Raw genomic sequence first — 16,784 nt, 5'->3', positions numbered from 1 at the left:
CTTAATGAAATATATGATTATAAGTTGTGAAATATACACAGACACCAGCATGTAATACTAGAAACATTGTAACTATATTTTTTTAAATTATGCTACATTTCTGGCAAACTGTTTTTACAGTGTGGAAAAGCTCATAAGAATACTACATAAGTACTAATTATAGAAAAACATTGTTTAAAATAGTTATATATATGTATAATATGAAGTATAATATGTTGCATGAAAACTTAAGTCGACCACCCTAATATACTATAATTTTGCAGTAACTGTAAAAGTAACTAGTATTTTTGTAGAAACAGTAGTTAATGTGGTAAATGTTTGTAAGTAATACTGTAGTGTGACTAACCCAACAGAAACCATGTACACAAGCATGCTTGCAAAAAACAAAACATGCTCATGAGTCAATTAAGTCACATGAGCTGCTGGAAAAGATAGGTGGACATGCAGGGTCACTGGGTCACTGTCACGGTTACTCCCATCAAACACAGGTCACTGAAGTGACTGCAGGCTACCGAGATAGTCAAATGACTAAAGAGCACTTCTGTAATGGTTGGTCAGGTTCACATTAGGTTATAGAGGGAGAAGGAGAGCTTGAGAGAGAGAGAGAGAGAGAGAGAGAGAGAGAGAGAGAGAGAGAGAGAGAGAGAGAGAGAGAGAGAGAGAGAGAGAGAGAGAGAGAGAGAGAGAGAGAGAGAGAGAGATCAATAAGCAGCCATTATGTGAGTGCCGTCATCCACTGGGAGCAGTGGTGGAGGTCGACGCCCATCTGGGGCTCAGCATTCAACATCTAAAGCCTACAGCCATCATTCTTCAAATAGTCCCAACAATACTGCAGTGAAGAACAGCATACTGCTCACACATGTTTTACACTGTGCCCCTGCATTTCAATACGATGAGTCAGCGATATCTGAAGGGTGGAGCGTTGTTGAAGTAGCTTCATAACTGTAGCTCAATGTATGTGTCACAGGAAGACACTATATTGACCCGCCATCACTGTTATTCTCTTCTTCTGTTTCTGTAAATCACTGGTGTCATCTCGCCCCACCCAGACCACCCTTTCTCAGAAAGGAAGCATTTCTAAATTTGGGTTTGTGGCGTCATGGATCAGTGTGCATCAATTCCTGATTCACCACACAATTTCCTGAACTCACAGAAGCATTAAGCTGGCATGAGATGAGAGAGGATCTAAAACACTCCCTACTGTGTAAGTCTGACCAATCAAAATCTCTGAATCACTCGTAATGAACTTCCTTCTAAATTATATATTTCCATCCATCGACACATTTAACCTCTTTCCTTGTCTCTTTTTCCACCCATCAATCCATCCATCCATTTATCATCCATCCACATCCATCCACCTACAGTTTGTGTCAAACCTGATGATCATGTTCTTCAACAAGATGGTTCAAAGGGATGATACAATACCTATGTGAGGGAGTTTGAATATGATTATAGACATTTAGACCCCACAGAATATTGGCCTACTTAGTCAGTATAAATTTAACACTTTTATTCAGCAAAAAATGCATTAAATTGATCAAAAGTAAATACTATAGTGCTGTCAAGAGATTAATATATTTAATCTAATTAATTACATGATGTGCCGATTGATTAATCTGATTAAATCGCACATCAAATTTGGCTGAGAAATTACCGCCAAAATATAATTTATAGTCATTATTGTGTTAAATGAGAAAAGTATCACATAGACATATAAAAAAGTCGCTTTAGAAATAAATATTTGATTTGATTCAAAATAGAATTTATTACACACGCGGGTGCGTTAAATAATGCCATAAATCATTTTATTTTTCCATAACTTAAATTAACTTGTTAAATCGACAGCTGTTATAGTTACACAAAATTTCTATTTCAAATAAATGCTGTTATTTTGAACTTTCTAATCATCAAAGAATCCTGAAAAAAAGGGCATAAAAAGGAAATAATAAATGTTTCTTGAACACCAAATCAGCATGTGATTTCTGAAGAATCATGTGGCACTGAAGACTTTGCCTTCAGCTTTGCCATCACAGAAGTTACATTTCAAAATATATTAGAAATATATAGAAATATATAGAAAACAGTTATTTTATTGTAATAACATTTCAATATTAACTGTTTTAACTGTATTTTTGATCAAATAAATGATGTAAGCAGAGACTTTTTGCATAAACATTTAAAAAAAAAAAAACCAAACCCAAACATTTGATGTGAATAGTAGTGTAGAAAGAATGAAACAGATAAAGTGAGTTGAGAGTGAAAAGCAGCTCTGGAGGCCAATGTAATGATGTTTAAACAGTGTCTAAGTGCTAATGGACCTCTGCTCTCCAAACATTCAATCTCTTTCCTCTCATAGACACCTAAACTTTGAGCTTGTAGTTTGGCACAAATTCTCTCTCTCTCTCTCTCTCTCTCTCTCACACACACACACACACACACACACACACACACACAAACTCTTTCCATACCGCAGAGCAAGTGATCCCAGTAGGGCTTTCAGGATACAAGTGCTAACCAAACTGCTCATGTACAACTCTGAGATCCTTCCATTGAGTCAGATCTTCTAGGCTGCAGTCTTGAAATGAATTAGCCATTTATTGTGTTTTTAAGGCAGTGGGGAATCACACAGTTGTGAAATGTTTCTTTGTATGACTAAACAATATAGATCATGCAATAATTAAAGGGATAGTTCACCCAAAAATGAAAATTCTGTCATTAATTACCCCCATGTCGTTCCAAACCCGTAAGACCTTCTGACGTAGAACCCAGAAGCGCTGCGCTGTTTACACTACGTCAACAGCGTAGGAGAATGACATGGAAGAGAAGAGATTGCTGAATAAAGTCGTTATTTTGGCGTTTTTTTGCGCACAAAAAGTACTCTCGTCGCTTCATAATATTAAGGTTGAACCACTGTAGTCACTTGGACTATTTTAAAGGGATACTTCACCGATTAACATTAAGCTTTGTATCAGTAGAAACCGGTAGTATTTTCGAATGACCGTGCTTCCCTCTCTTATGTCCCCCTGAGACCAGAGATTTCTGTATTGTGTGTCGGGAAAAAAAACTCAGATGACGCAAAAATCGTCATGTTGCATCATCGGAGGCTTTTTTGTCCAGAGGCTAGAGACTACAGCCAGTAATAGGAGCTCGTTCCGCATGTTTTCAACCCGCCAGTAGGGGGTGGGATCTCACGATAAAACGGCATATTTTCAGTTTAAAGTCAACTAGTAGCCTAGCTGTATAATTTCTTCCGATACTGCCCTCTGTAGGTGTGAGTGGCCTCGTAGGGCAGCGAAGCAAGTGCATTCTGGGAGTTGTTGTCTCTCATCCACATGAGCCAAAAATAAATTTTCTGGCTTTTCTCAGTCTAGAAGGCACCAACTTCTAAAATAATTTCACATTTATACTACATAAATGACCCAATTTAAATACACATTCATCTTTCCAGCGGTGAAATATCTCTTTAACAATGTTTTTACCTTTCTGGTCCTTGAAAGTTGCAATGACGTTGCTGTCAATGGAGGGACAGAAAGCTCTCAGATTTCATCAAAAATATCTTCATTTGTGTTCCAAAGATGAACGAAGGTCTTACAGGTTTGGAACGACATGAGGGTGAGTAATTAATGACAGAATTTTCATTTTTGGGTGAACTAACCCTTTAAATAATATAGATCATGCAAATTAAGTAATACAGACTGACAATGGTTTTGAATGTGTTTATTGGAGTGCATATGACTGACTGGTCTGATCTGATATTTGTGAGCACTAAATGCAGTCTGCTGATCTCTAAATGAAGTGAAGTGTGTTCTCATGCCCTCTTCTTTCCTTTCCCTCCTCTCTGCCTAACCGCTTTGTGATAATTGAATCAGGGTTCAATTAGGCATGACTGGGAGGGAGAGCAGCACATTCACTCACACTCACTCACTCACACACACACACACACACACACACACACACACACACACACACACACACACACACACACACACACACACACACACACACACACACACACACACACACACACACACACACACACACACACACACACACACACACACACACACACACACACACACACACACACACACACACACACACACACACACACACGTACCACACCCTCTGAGCACAACAACAGCAGACTACATCAAGTGTATTTGGGTTTACTTTAGTCCATAATGAGAAAATAATATCTTTTAATCTCCCTCCCTGATCTTTTCTTGTCCTAAATATCTCTTTCTGTTTCTCTTTGTGTGTGTTGGTTGGGAACAGGACAGGTTATTACTTACATTACATATATAACTGTCACACTCTATAAGATTATTATTCAACTATTGTCAACAACATTATAAGTTTTACATTGCCACATAATGGATACTGAACAAAATCATCAACTGGGCCAATAGGTCTGTCAACATACAGAATCCCCCAAAATTCACACTTTTACATGGTTAAAATATGCATTAATGTAATATATTGAAACATGAATTATTTTACATAAAGATAGCAGATGTTAATTTTTCAAGCAAAATGCTTCAGAAAAATTATTCTGTCAAGTTTCAAAATTAATTTTAATTTAAATTCAAAATGATGAACAATATTCATTTTTACCACTTACTTATAGATGGCATCATAACTAAATGTTTTTGTTAAAGCAAACTGTGAAAGTTGAGCAATTGACTTTAAGCATTCACTATAAACTTGCTTTTCACTTTTTTTGTCTATATTATAGATCAGTGCTTCCACCATGTTTCAAATCAACACGACCCTTACAAATTCAACAACTTGCGCATCATCTAGAGTTTCCCATATGTTTGGGAAATATGTTCCCCCATGTTTCCCATGAATACGACTTCGGTATGTGCTCGAAACTCATAGTTACAATATTACCGACTATGATATTATGCACTTAAAGTGTAATTTCGCCAATTTTCAACCTGTTTTGTATTGTTACAATGTCAGTAGACAATGTTTACTCGTTCTCTGTGTTACCTGGATTGAGAAATTTACATTTATTTGTCAACAAAAGTCCGCTGGACGTTTCGCTTTTTACATCTCCAAGGCTTTCATGAAAACTACACATTACACTTCTGCATTTTTGTATCCCCACCCACGTTCAGTCGGATCAACAGAGGATTATTAACAGAACAGTTTTTGCAAGGGTAGGTTTATCACTGAAACCTGTATCATAATATGTCTCCATATTCTCTCCATATTTATGATTTTTTGCAGCCTTTAGCCACTGCCTACAACACGCTGGATCCTTCACTGGAGACCGAAAGCAACTCGCTCCAGCTAAACGTTTACTTTTTGAATTCTTGCCCCCGGAAACAATACAAGGCGACACCATTATGACTAAAAGTTTGCTAAGAAATATTTCCTATTCAAGCAAGGCGGTATTTGACTCTGGTAAGCATATCCATAGCAAACTGGTGGGAGTGGTGTTGGATGGCAACATGCCTAGTGTTTTATGGGTGTTGAGGTTTTCCTACTTATTTAGTAAAAGGGAAGACAACATCCTTACTTTCTGTTTTCTCTAGTCACTCAAAATCACTTTTCTACTGCATAGGCAATAAAAAGGGCACAATAGTTAATGTGAAGGACTGCAGCTGTGGTTACTCTGATAGGACACCTGTGTGAACTTGAGGAGAACTGACTTTATACGTCCATTAAAAATCACCTTGACACGAAAATGGCTCAAAAAAAGGAAAGCTAGTACCACTTGTTTTGATATTTTGTTATCTAATGCACTGACATTCAGACCTTTTCAAGTGTTTAAATACTTTTTTTGTGCAAATCAAGATCTCTTTACTAATGCCACTGAGCTCTAAAGCCATTTTGACTTGAAAACACCAGCAGTGTGGTAATCTTTACTATGGTAGTCTTTAGATTAGACACAGAACAGACATGCTGATTCAGCTCTATTGCTAATGATGCAAAAAAATAAAAAAATAATGATGCAAAGTCTTGATGACTATACGCATACATTTCTTTCTTTCCTCATCTCACATCAAAAGGGTCCAATAAAAGGGAAGAGGAAAACCTCTGACAGTAAAACAAGAATTATGACAACGAAAAGATCTGAGACATACAGTAAAGCTATTGCTCTGGGTGATGCTGTAATGTGCTGGTACACACCCATACACACATGGACAACACACACACACACACTCAAATATACAGCGGTACACATAAACGGTTCCTCTTTCTCTCCTAGTAAATATAAACAGTATACTGATGAAGGAGACTAGCCTGCTTAGACAAAGAAATGTTGAGAAATAAAATAGATAATTCATTTGTTGTTTTAAAAATGTCAGTAGTCAAGTCAAGTAGCCTAGTCTATAATAAAAACAACAGAATATATTATTTGATACTATGAGATCAATCAATAGTCAGTTTTACCAATATCAGATCTATGGTCTTTAAGGGATCATTTATTTCAGTAAAAATTAGGCTAAGTAATAATAATGTTGGACTAAATTATACAACTTTCTATGTAAAAGCTATTCATTCTAAAGAGAGTAACAGATCCAAACATGAATATTTAAGATCGCAAACAACTTTATATTCTTCATATACAAACTGTGTATATGTATCATATATAAAAAATAAAAAAAAACTGTCTAAATACGTTGATCATTTTCACTTACCACGAAAAAAATTTTTTTTTGAGATGTATATCACTCATGCACATAATACATAAAACATTAACAAACTGCACACATGATTTTTTTGTGAAACCACGTTCCGATAAATAAGTGAATGACGTGTGCAGACAGTGCTAGATTGACAGGCTGTGCAGCGGAATACTGACAACAACAAACAATGTGCGAGTGATGTTAAAGTACGACCATTTCAGTCGAATGTTGTGGTAAATACGTGCTTCATAAACAAATTGTAAAATGCGATGATTAACCCAAGCTGGCAGTTAAAAGGAGTATCTGTAGGAATAGCGGTCTCGTCTGTTTGTACACATTGTATCCACGCTACTTAATCCTCTTAGGAAATCATGCTCTCTGATTAATACAACACCGTTCAACACACAGAATGATGTTTAACTCGACTTTACACAAACGTTTGCAGAGCATCAGACGCTCAGCGCGTTTCGCTTTAGTGAGGAAAGCTCTTGCACTTACTTCGTTTTCTGGATACGGAGGTATTCCAACAAGGCAAAATGCAACTCCATTCATTGGACAGCTTAACTTGTTTTGCAGGGGATACCGAGTGGGGGATTCGGGGGGTCGCGATTAAGATATGTATAAAATAAGTAGGCTATGCTATGAGCGCTTTATCTTAAACCGTGGCGTTCACCTATCCAGTTTTCTTCCGTCCACTCGACTCTTTCCCGTTGTTTGCCCGCAGTGCCCTCCCTTTTCCCTCGCCCCGATGCAAATCCGTTCAGTTCTTCCACCGGCCTGTCCCACTACAGCACAACGCGCTGGATTAATCTGCGTGTTGGGTTGTGACGAGTAGCGCGGAGCTCCCTCTGGCGGCAGCACGCGGGCATTACAAAACGCGACGCGTTGCGTTTGCGTGCGTTCGGAAACTATGACGTAGCGGGACTCGTGACGGGCGCCAGAGCGCGGTGCGTTCAAGGCCATGAAAACAAAGCCCTCTTTGTACCCAGATAAAAAGATAGACGGGAACGAAAAGACATTACAGAAAATAGGAAGGTGAGTAAGTTATGAGTGTGTACAGAGAGGTACAACTGCTAAAACATCTCTGAGGAACAGAAATGATAGCGAGTTAAAAATAACAGTGTGGTAAAGTTAAGATAACAACTGATGATAATACAGTGGTGTTAAATGTTTGGACTAATATTTTTTTTTACTTTATTAAATTATAAAATTAATTATTTAATTTTTTACATAGGCTATATCCTACCATGATATTCGTATATTAAACCACAGGAAATACATTTCATATCATGATGATATTGCCTTGATACTCCCACGGTACCTTTTTGAAAGGTTACCACTTTCATCCAATGATGTTTACATAAGGTATTTCAAAGAATATCATGGAAAAACTATGATAGGCTACATGTCCAGAAATTAAGTTTCAAATATTAGACAACTTTCTATTTAACAGTCAATCACTCTCAAGAGGGAAACAGAAAAAAAACGAAAAAAACCCGTATTTGCTCAGTCACCATTTAGATCGCAAACTTTACAAAAAATGTGTAAATAATAATTTATTACATTTTTGACAACTAAATCGATCCTGCATATCAGATATAAAAATTAACTGTAATATTAATCATAAAAAACATAAGTCAATAATTTAATTGAATGATCATAAGTTTATACTAGCCTAAATGTTTATCCCTTATCACAAAAAGATTTTTAACCATTCTGAGATATCACTGCACATGCAGAAAACAGATTTGTAGTTAAATCATGTTCATATAAATAATTGAATGACACAAAGTGATTGATTTGATACCAACATGTATTTTTTAGAGTTATTCTGAATCATACCATGTCTTAATGTTGTTAAATGACTGTTTACTAAAGAGAAATCTTGCTAAAAATAATTTTCTCTGAAAGAGTGACACAACGTGAGACAATTATGAGTCGTGCTGGGAGGGAAATGGGAGCTGGAGAGGTCAGAGGTTACGGATCGGGAAGAATGTGAAGATTAAACATACAGGCGCTTCAGACTAGAGCTGTGCAGGTCACGCTGTGGTCATGACAGATCAATCAATGAGATGCAGGCAAACAGACGAGCAAATGTAGTATTGATTTTAAGGTCGCTACTTTAGGCCGGTCGTTTTACCACAGAAAAAAATAAATAAATGCAATGCCGGATTTAGAGTCTTTCTTAGGAACAATGAATAAAAATAGCTCACATTTTGTTCTTGATTTCCTTGAAGAACTCAGTCAGCTGACTTTCTTTGGTATGTTAGTTGGATTTGCGGGAAGATTTTGGTGTGAAATGACTGTCAAGTAAATACAGTAGGAAGTCGACTCAAGCTGGCTCATTGTTACTGGCCCGACCGGAGGCACATTGACAAAGCAGCCTGGAGACATGGCAAACGGTGACCTCACTTCTTTGCTCACTTAGATCAAGTTAAGAAATTCGGCAGTGGAGTGTGTTAGGTCACAGCAGGACAATGACAAAAAGAAACCCTTCCTTTTGTACACTTTCTTGCTGATTAAATGGAACTGTGCTGAATTGGAGAGTTCGGGAGCTCTGGAAAGCTCCTTAAAGTTTCTCGTCCTCAGGGCAAAGCACACTGGTGCTGCAGAAAACACAGAGAACGTGGCACTGGGCCCTACCGCTGACTCTTCACTGCTTCAGCCCATGTGGCTGTCGTTAGAGAGACAGAAAGAAAGAGAGAGAGGCTTTTGCAATACTCCAAGCTCGTTTTGTGTGTTTCTTCAACGCATAAATCAAACAAAGCAGGAGATGTTTCGCTGATTTTGTGTGCAGGCGAGTTTTGAGGACAGTAGTCGTCCTAATAATGCCAAAAGTAACGATGTATTATCATATAGTTCACCCAAATTAAAATTCAAGTCAATATTTACTCTGGCAGAGATGAAAATGCTATCGTATGGATTCTGAAGATTTGGCATATATGCCTATAGCACCAGAGTCAAACAGACGTTATAATATTTTAATGCTGTTTTTCTCTCATTTTTGGAGCTTGAGTTTCGCTGGTCACAACTGTCTTTGTATTGCAAGAGCATTTTGGTTTTTAAAAATATGAGTGAATATTTGAGTAAATAATGGTAGAATTATCTGTTTTAAACGCACTAACATTCAAAAGTTTGGAGTCTGTAAGATTTTTTGTTTTATTTATTTACTTACAGATAAAAAAGATCGTACCGACCCCAAACGTTTGATCATTGGTATGCAAGGCAATGCATCTGTGTGTTGCAATGATGAATTCATTCCAAACTTTAATGTGTATGTGTCCATGCTTGTGTGTTTAACTCAGTATTCCCTTCAGCGCTCATTATCCTCTCCTACCACCAAACCAGGTCAAATTATCCCAATAAGCCCTAAGCCACAAGATAAGAGGAGATGGGAGCGATTGGGACACTGTAGCTCTATGCCAAAACACAGCCACATGTGAGCTATTTCTCTCGTTATTTCCATCAATTTTTTTCTGCCACCCTTTTGCCCATCGAGCTCTTATGGGTTCAAAATGTTCACAGGAGGAAAAATTGTGAACTTTTATTTTTTATTGTTCCACCAAAGCATTTGTTAAATCAAGCATACAGTATATGTAGCTCCAGTGCTGCTCAGAATCCTTCATGTGCTTCTATCATCATCATCATCATCATCATCATCATCCATGCAGCGCTCGTAATAAAGCCCGGCAGCTAGCTTGTAAAAAAACAAAACACTTAGCACAATGTGTTTTTATATAATGAGCTAATGTTATACTATAAATTCAAGCTGTGTGGGTCTTTCCCATTCTTTTAAAGGGATGTACAGTGCGGTTCCAATAGAGTCACATAGTGAACATGCTTCAGCTTTGTATTTTTCTAATTTAATACTTTTTTCATAAAAAAAATATATCATAACAATTTGTGTTGAATGAATTTCTGAATGTTTCAGTGTTTGCTCACTTGGCCTGAATGAACTTGATGATCAAACCTGATGATCATGTTCTCCAGCATGATTTTGAGATGATCCAAAGAGCATCTTGAGCTTCAATGGAAGAGCACCTGACCATCTGTATAGTCACATGATCAGTGTCACAGATTTGATTAGTGACGAGTCTTATTCATTTTACATCATAATGTTCCTTTGTTTATACTTTTCAAAAAATAATCCAAAAGCTTTTTGTTTATTTCTCAAATTTTAAGAATGATCAAATTATCAATCAAATACCAATTTTCATGTGGACTCAGATGGTTGAACCCCACTGTAAGTGTCGAGGGCAGAAGGAGGAAGTGGTCACAAGGTTCATGACCCCATGTTTTCTGTGGCTCCTCCTACAACCTGTCGTAAATAAATATATGCCATTCAATCTCTACAGCAGCGTTTTGGGTCTGTTTTACATATTACCAGACTTCAGGAATAAAGAAACCATACTAAATCAGCAACAATTACTTACTCAACTCTGACTTAGAATAAAAACATAATTATTCAACTTACTATAAATATTAAATATATTTCGAGGACCTTAGAAAGCATTGTATATACAGTATTTGTGTATAGATAAGCAGCAGAAACATCTGTGATACTCTGCCATATTATCCCTGGAGGAAAGAAGAGAGTACTAAAAGGTAAAAATAACTGGAGTGAGAGGAAATGCTCTGAATGGAACGGTATTGTGTTACACGAACTACCATTTTCTCTATTTATGAGCTGTTATGAGGATACTGAGGCTGTTTTTGGTCACAGAGAACATCTCATGGTGCTTGTAAAGCGCTAACGTCCTGTTTCCTCATAATTCATGTGGCATAGCATGCATTCCAATATTTCCTTTCTCCTTTACATCACTTCCTCCTGGCTAAAGGTGAGGACCCTTCTGTCTGACCCCTACATGTTCAAAAATGTTCACACACGCACAGACGTATGAGTACATACTACAAGACTTCATTTACAATTTCAGCACAGGAAAAATACATTATTGTTTCTAAGTAAGTGTCAAAGTTCATTGTAAATTCTACAGGCTCCTTTGAGACGGCATTAACATTTGAAATGTCTCTGTATAATAACTTAATAACCTGTTTGCCAATCAGAACACCCCCAGGCATTGCTGTAGAACTAGCTGACTCTGTTAAACACATTACGATCTCGGAAGAGCGTAATCTGTAAAACATATCTCTGGAGTACACCAGTTTCTTCAAAGCCAGACAGTCCATGCTCCATTTAAGAGCAATAGTTTTACCCCATAACCTCCCTTATAATTTACTACAACTACAAAAACAATATTTGCATTATAAATCCATCCATAATGTTAGTTTGCTATATGAGGCCGTTTGTGCTGCCATCTGGAAACAGTCCATCCAGATTAAGCAGGGAAACATCTGCCTCACAAACCCTCAGCCATCTACCCACTCACCGCAGAGTGGGATGAATTTCCCAACAAATATAATCCATAATCCATGTAATCTAACTCATTATGATAGCAAACCCTTAGATATCACAATATGGCCATGAAATAAATGACAGCGGCAGAGTATAAAAGAGGTGATGGATGTTAAAGGGTGGAGAAGAGAGCGATGGAATGCACAAGATGAAGAAAATATGAAAGAGACAGAGACAAACGAATGCAAGACGACCTCCCAAGCTCTCTCGCTCTCACCCATATATGTGATTCAGGGCTGCTGGACAGTGATGAAGTAACAGGTCATTAGCTCCAGCTGTAACATCAATAACTACTCAGACATCAGCAGAGAAAACAGGCCCATCTAGACATCACATGAGCTCTTTTGTCTTGCAGTGAAGAATGATGGCCTAAAAAGGTTGTCCCTTTAAGGACATTGCAAGAGCTTATTATTGGTTACTTTGAATGGAAACTTATTTTATTAAGTGCACAGTTGCTCTCTGACTGCTGATCTAGAATGATTGAATGCTGATATTGCTGGAGCATCTTCAGTTTTCTGTGATCCTTTCAATACTCTGCAGTGCAGAGTTTCTGTGTACATTTGCAATCGTTTCCTTGACACATTAAAAATGGCTCTTTGATAGTTTGATGAAAACTAATCTCATGTAAGATGATGCCAAAATTCGATTCAAATTCAAGGCAGGGGGAGAAAAAAAAAAGAGTATATTGATAGTTGTTTTTGTTTGTTGAAAAAAGGATGCATCTGCAACCCATTTTACTTACTGTCCGTAATGGGACAGATTTCCTTTTTCTATTTTCTATTAATTTAGTCAAGCTCCAAGAGTGCTCATAACAGCATTAGGACTTATTACTCCGCTTGTCTGTGTTTGTGCATAGGGATTTTTCAGCGACTTTTTCAGCAGGTTTCATAGATCCTCCAGTAGGTGGCGTGCTTATTAGAACATTCTATTGGAAAAAAATTATGGTAGGACTTGATTTTATCCATTAGGAATTGATTTGATTGTCACAAGTGTGTGTTCCATACCAGAATAGACCAGAGTAGCTAGCTGGGCGTGGTCTCTTTAGAAAGGTTGGAGAGATGGAGCTAAAATGTGACCCTGGATCACAAAACCAGTCACAAGTCGCACGGGTATATTTGTGGCAATAGCCAACCATTGAATGGGGCAAAATTATCGATTTTTCTTTTATGCCAAAAATCATTAGGATATTAAGTAAAGATCATGTTCCATGAAGATATTTTGTAAATGTCCTACCGTAAATATATAAAACATTTATTTTTGTGAGTGAATGCAGCACAATTGCCAACAGAAATGGACAAATTTAAGGGTGATTTTCTCAATGTTTCGAATTTTTTGCACCCTCACATTCCAGATTTTTAAATAGTTGTATCTTGGCCAAATATTGTCCTATCCTCAATATGGTCCAGGGTCACAAATAAGAAAATAAGAGGCCTTGTGACGAAACTAAAAGTCATTTCAGAGGTGCATGAAGCCAAGTTATTTTGTTGCACATATCAATAATACAAAATCAAATGGATCTGATTGAAAGCCAACATGTTATAACTAGTCTCACTTATTACAGGAACAATCTTTATGGACCAACCTGAAAATCAGCATCACAATTATGAATCAGTGTTTGAGGGATTAAAACCAGCCAGGATCTTTAAAGTCGGCATGAAACGTAAGTTGCAATTGTCTTTTCTTTCCTATTGTGACTAGTAAAATGGCTGCTCAAAAAAGGAAAAAAATGTATTGTGGATTGTATGGATTGTATCGTTGGATGTTTGTGGTTTGCTGTTGCTGTGATGTCATGTGAGTGACAGGTTGTCCCGCCCTCACGTTAGTAAACACACCATCAGAAAAGATGTCAGTACAAGAGGGAGAGCAAGTTAATTGGATTAAAGATTATATAATGGCACATGAATTTTAAAATATTAATAATGCGCATAGAAAAATTATTTTTAATAAATACTGCAATATTCCATAAAAAAAAAAAAAAATTCAATTTGGATTTCATGGTGACTTTAACCACTACACCTCGATCCCCCTGAACAGACTGCCATCATGTGCCAACTGTCTCTTTCTGCATTACTGACCACAATTGCAGCAGATTTTTGGCTCGTGGGCCTGTTTCATACATGCTATCATAAGATAACATATACTGTAGCTTTTGAAAATCTTAAGAGAAGAAGGAGCTGTAAACAGATTTGAAGGAATTAGCAGGACGAACGCACTTTGCACTTGTGCTCACAGAGCCAGCTATACAATTACTGTCCTATAGTCATTCCATACTCCTGATCAATGAGACGACCTTCACACACTCTCACTCTCTCTCACACACACACTTTCTGGACTGTATCAGTGTAGGGAAAGTAATTGTAGTGTTTAGCTTTTACCTTTCAGCCACTCAGTAGCCTAATACACTTCTGCACCAATTAGAGCAAAGATGTGTTACTGACTTTTGGTGAAGTATTGATCTACTGTTGCTCTCAGTGGTCTGTTGTTTGGCTAAATAGTCATTTGCCTGCTGGCATTTTTCCATGACAATACATTTGCACAACTTTGGAGGTTGGATCAGGTCCCTGTCTAGCACTGGTCTGTCTTACTGTTCTTCTCATTACAGAGCCACTGCCATCATTATGTGAGTGGCCATCCAGATACTTCTGAATGTCAAACACTGAATGTAAATCAATGGGGTCAATATTAGATATTATACAAACTATTGCATGGGGATGACATCACCTGGGTGACGTTAGACCCATGCAAGACGTGGCTGAGGACGTGCAGTGTTGAGTGCATGAATAATTCATCACAGGAGAGCGCGACAACGGCATGCGATACGTTTAAAGAGAAGGAAAGATTGAAATATTTTGCTAAATTCCATTTAGTCATTGCCCAAATACAAACTAAATAAAATGTCATGGTGTCTCTCTTTCACACACTGCTGTCCCAAAGGAGCGAGACTATTGAGAGCATGATATAATGTTTAGGCAGAGTCAGCCCAGGGAATCAGCATCCTTGTTTCCCTTTAGTGTCACTGCATGGCAAGCAACAGCTGGAACTGGAACTGCTTTTACACGTTACCATTACTCTATGCAATAGATCAAATTAAAATGATTTATTTATTAAATAATAAGTATGCGTGAAGTAATAATGACAATATTTAATAAATACTGATATATATATATATATATATATATACACACACACACATATTCACACACATACATACATATATATATATATATATATATATATTGTTTGGACTTGTATCTGTGTTAGTGTTTAAGGTGCATTGCTCTCATGCAAAGCAGAGTATAAGGTTACTCATATCTGATTTTAAACAATCATACGGCAAATAAAATACACTATGTTCAAATCAATTGGTGATTCTGACACCAACCCCCTTTATATGTGACATGCTGTAGGATTTACTCAGCATGACAACAGCATCACAAAGACAAAATGATGAACAAAAAAAGCAAGCCACACGCTATAGTGTTAAGGATGGATTTGCTGCTAGAGACTGATGCGAGGATCCTGCTGTGCTGTTTGCTTTTGCCCGAAGCATCACCGGCATGAAACAGGAAACATGTTTGTTCTGCGTAATTGTACGCTGACTGTATCGCTCACCTGCTCCATGCTTCAGCAATCCCTCTTCCGCCTCCTGTTCCCACTCATGGCACAGTATTCCGGCTTCCCAAAGCAATATTCCCACAGTTGCTTGCCTCCCTAATTAAGGAATCCTTACAAAAATCCACAGACGTCCTTACATAGCCGGGAGGCTCCCTGAAGATGAGCCTCTGAGATTCATTCCCCCTCCGACAGCCTGTAATCCAGTCAAATGCTCCGAAGTGTTCCTATTATCTGTGTCACTCTCTCTCTCTCTCTCTCTCTCTGTCTGTCTGGTTGTGCTGTGATTATTTGCTCCAGGCTCTGTGCTAAAGCAAAGACACAGGGTCAGGGCTGAATCTATGTTTTACTCCGGTACGGCGAAGGATAAGGGACTTCCTCTCACTCGTTTGTTTGTTTCACACCCTTCACCTTGCCTTCATGCTTCCAACTCAACCCTCCCTCTTTCTCTCCCCACTTCCCTCCTCTCCTTCCCTTCCCCCACTCGTTTGGATTCTGAGGGAAAGGAAGGGGGGGGTTGGTCATAGTGGTACCATGTGACTCCCAGCACTGAGCAATAGGGCCCAATCAACTGAAGCTTCTTCTGTTTCTATGGTGAGACCCCCTGATGCCCAGCCTGGCTCATGCCTGAGATGAAGCTTCTGTCACCATTGGCAACCATAGAGCACAGTAGCCGTAATGTGACTGTGACAGACATAATGTTCATGTGAGACTCTGCAGCAACATGCTGTGCTGGGAACATGCAGCTACTTGCAGTTTGCATATTAAAGAAATAGGGCTTCTTTAGCTGTGTGTATATGTGTGCGTGCGAGTGTGTGATTTAGAGTTTTACTGACCTCTGCAAGTCCTGCATGTTTTTCATAGTCTTAGAGATAGATGTCAGGTTAATGCAGAGTTCTGGGAAAACCTGTAAATATCAGGGAGTGATAGGTCTGCAGAAATTAGTAAAATCTTAAAGGGGTGGTTGATTATGATTTCACTTTTCTAACTTTAGTTAGTGTGTAATGTTGCTGTTTGAACATAAACAACATCTGCAAAGTTACGACGCTCAAAGTTCAAAGCAAAGGGAGATATTTCCTTTTAAAGAAATTGCTTTTTAAGGACTACAACAAATGGCT

The 16,784-nt window shown here is 38.0% G+C and overlaps 1 protein-coding gene across 2 annotated transcripts in view; it reads right to left on the bottom strand.

Moving 5' to 3' along the window:
* Window positions 1-16,097, bottom strand: part of arhgap23a (Rho GTPase activating protein 23a) — a 68,266-nt gene extending 52,169 nt beyond the window's left edge. The window contains exon 1 of one of the 2 annotated variants that reach the window (XM_082172650.1): window positions 15,667-16,097. In XM_082172650.1, coding sequence (XP_082028776.1) covers window positions 15,667-15,675 — 9 coding nt within the window. In that variant the 5' untranslated portion in view covers window positions 15,676-16,097. Of the gene's footprint in view, window positions 1-7,139; window positions 7,632-15,666 lie in introns of those variants that run through there. The other variant, XM_082172648.1, reaches the window with a different exon arrangement.
* Window positions 16,098-16,784: the final 687 nt, after the last annotated feature.

Source organism: Leuciscus leuciscus, assembly GCF_965113295.1.
Source record: "Leuciscus leuciscus genome assembly, chromosome: 1".
Classification (NCBI taxonomy): Eukaryota; Metazoa; Chordata; class Actinopteri; order Cypriniformes; family Leuciscidae; genus Leuciscus; species Leuciscus leuciscus.
The sequence above is the reverse complement of the archived record's forward strand: the minus strand, read 5'-3'. Positions and strand labels throughout refer to the sequence as shown.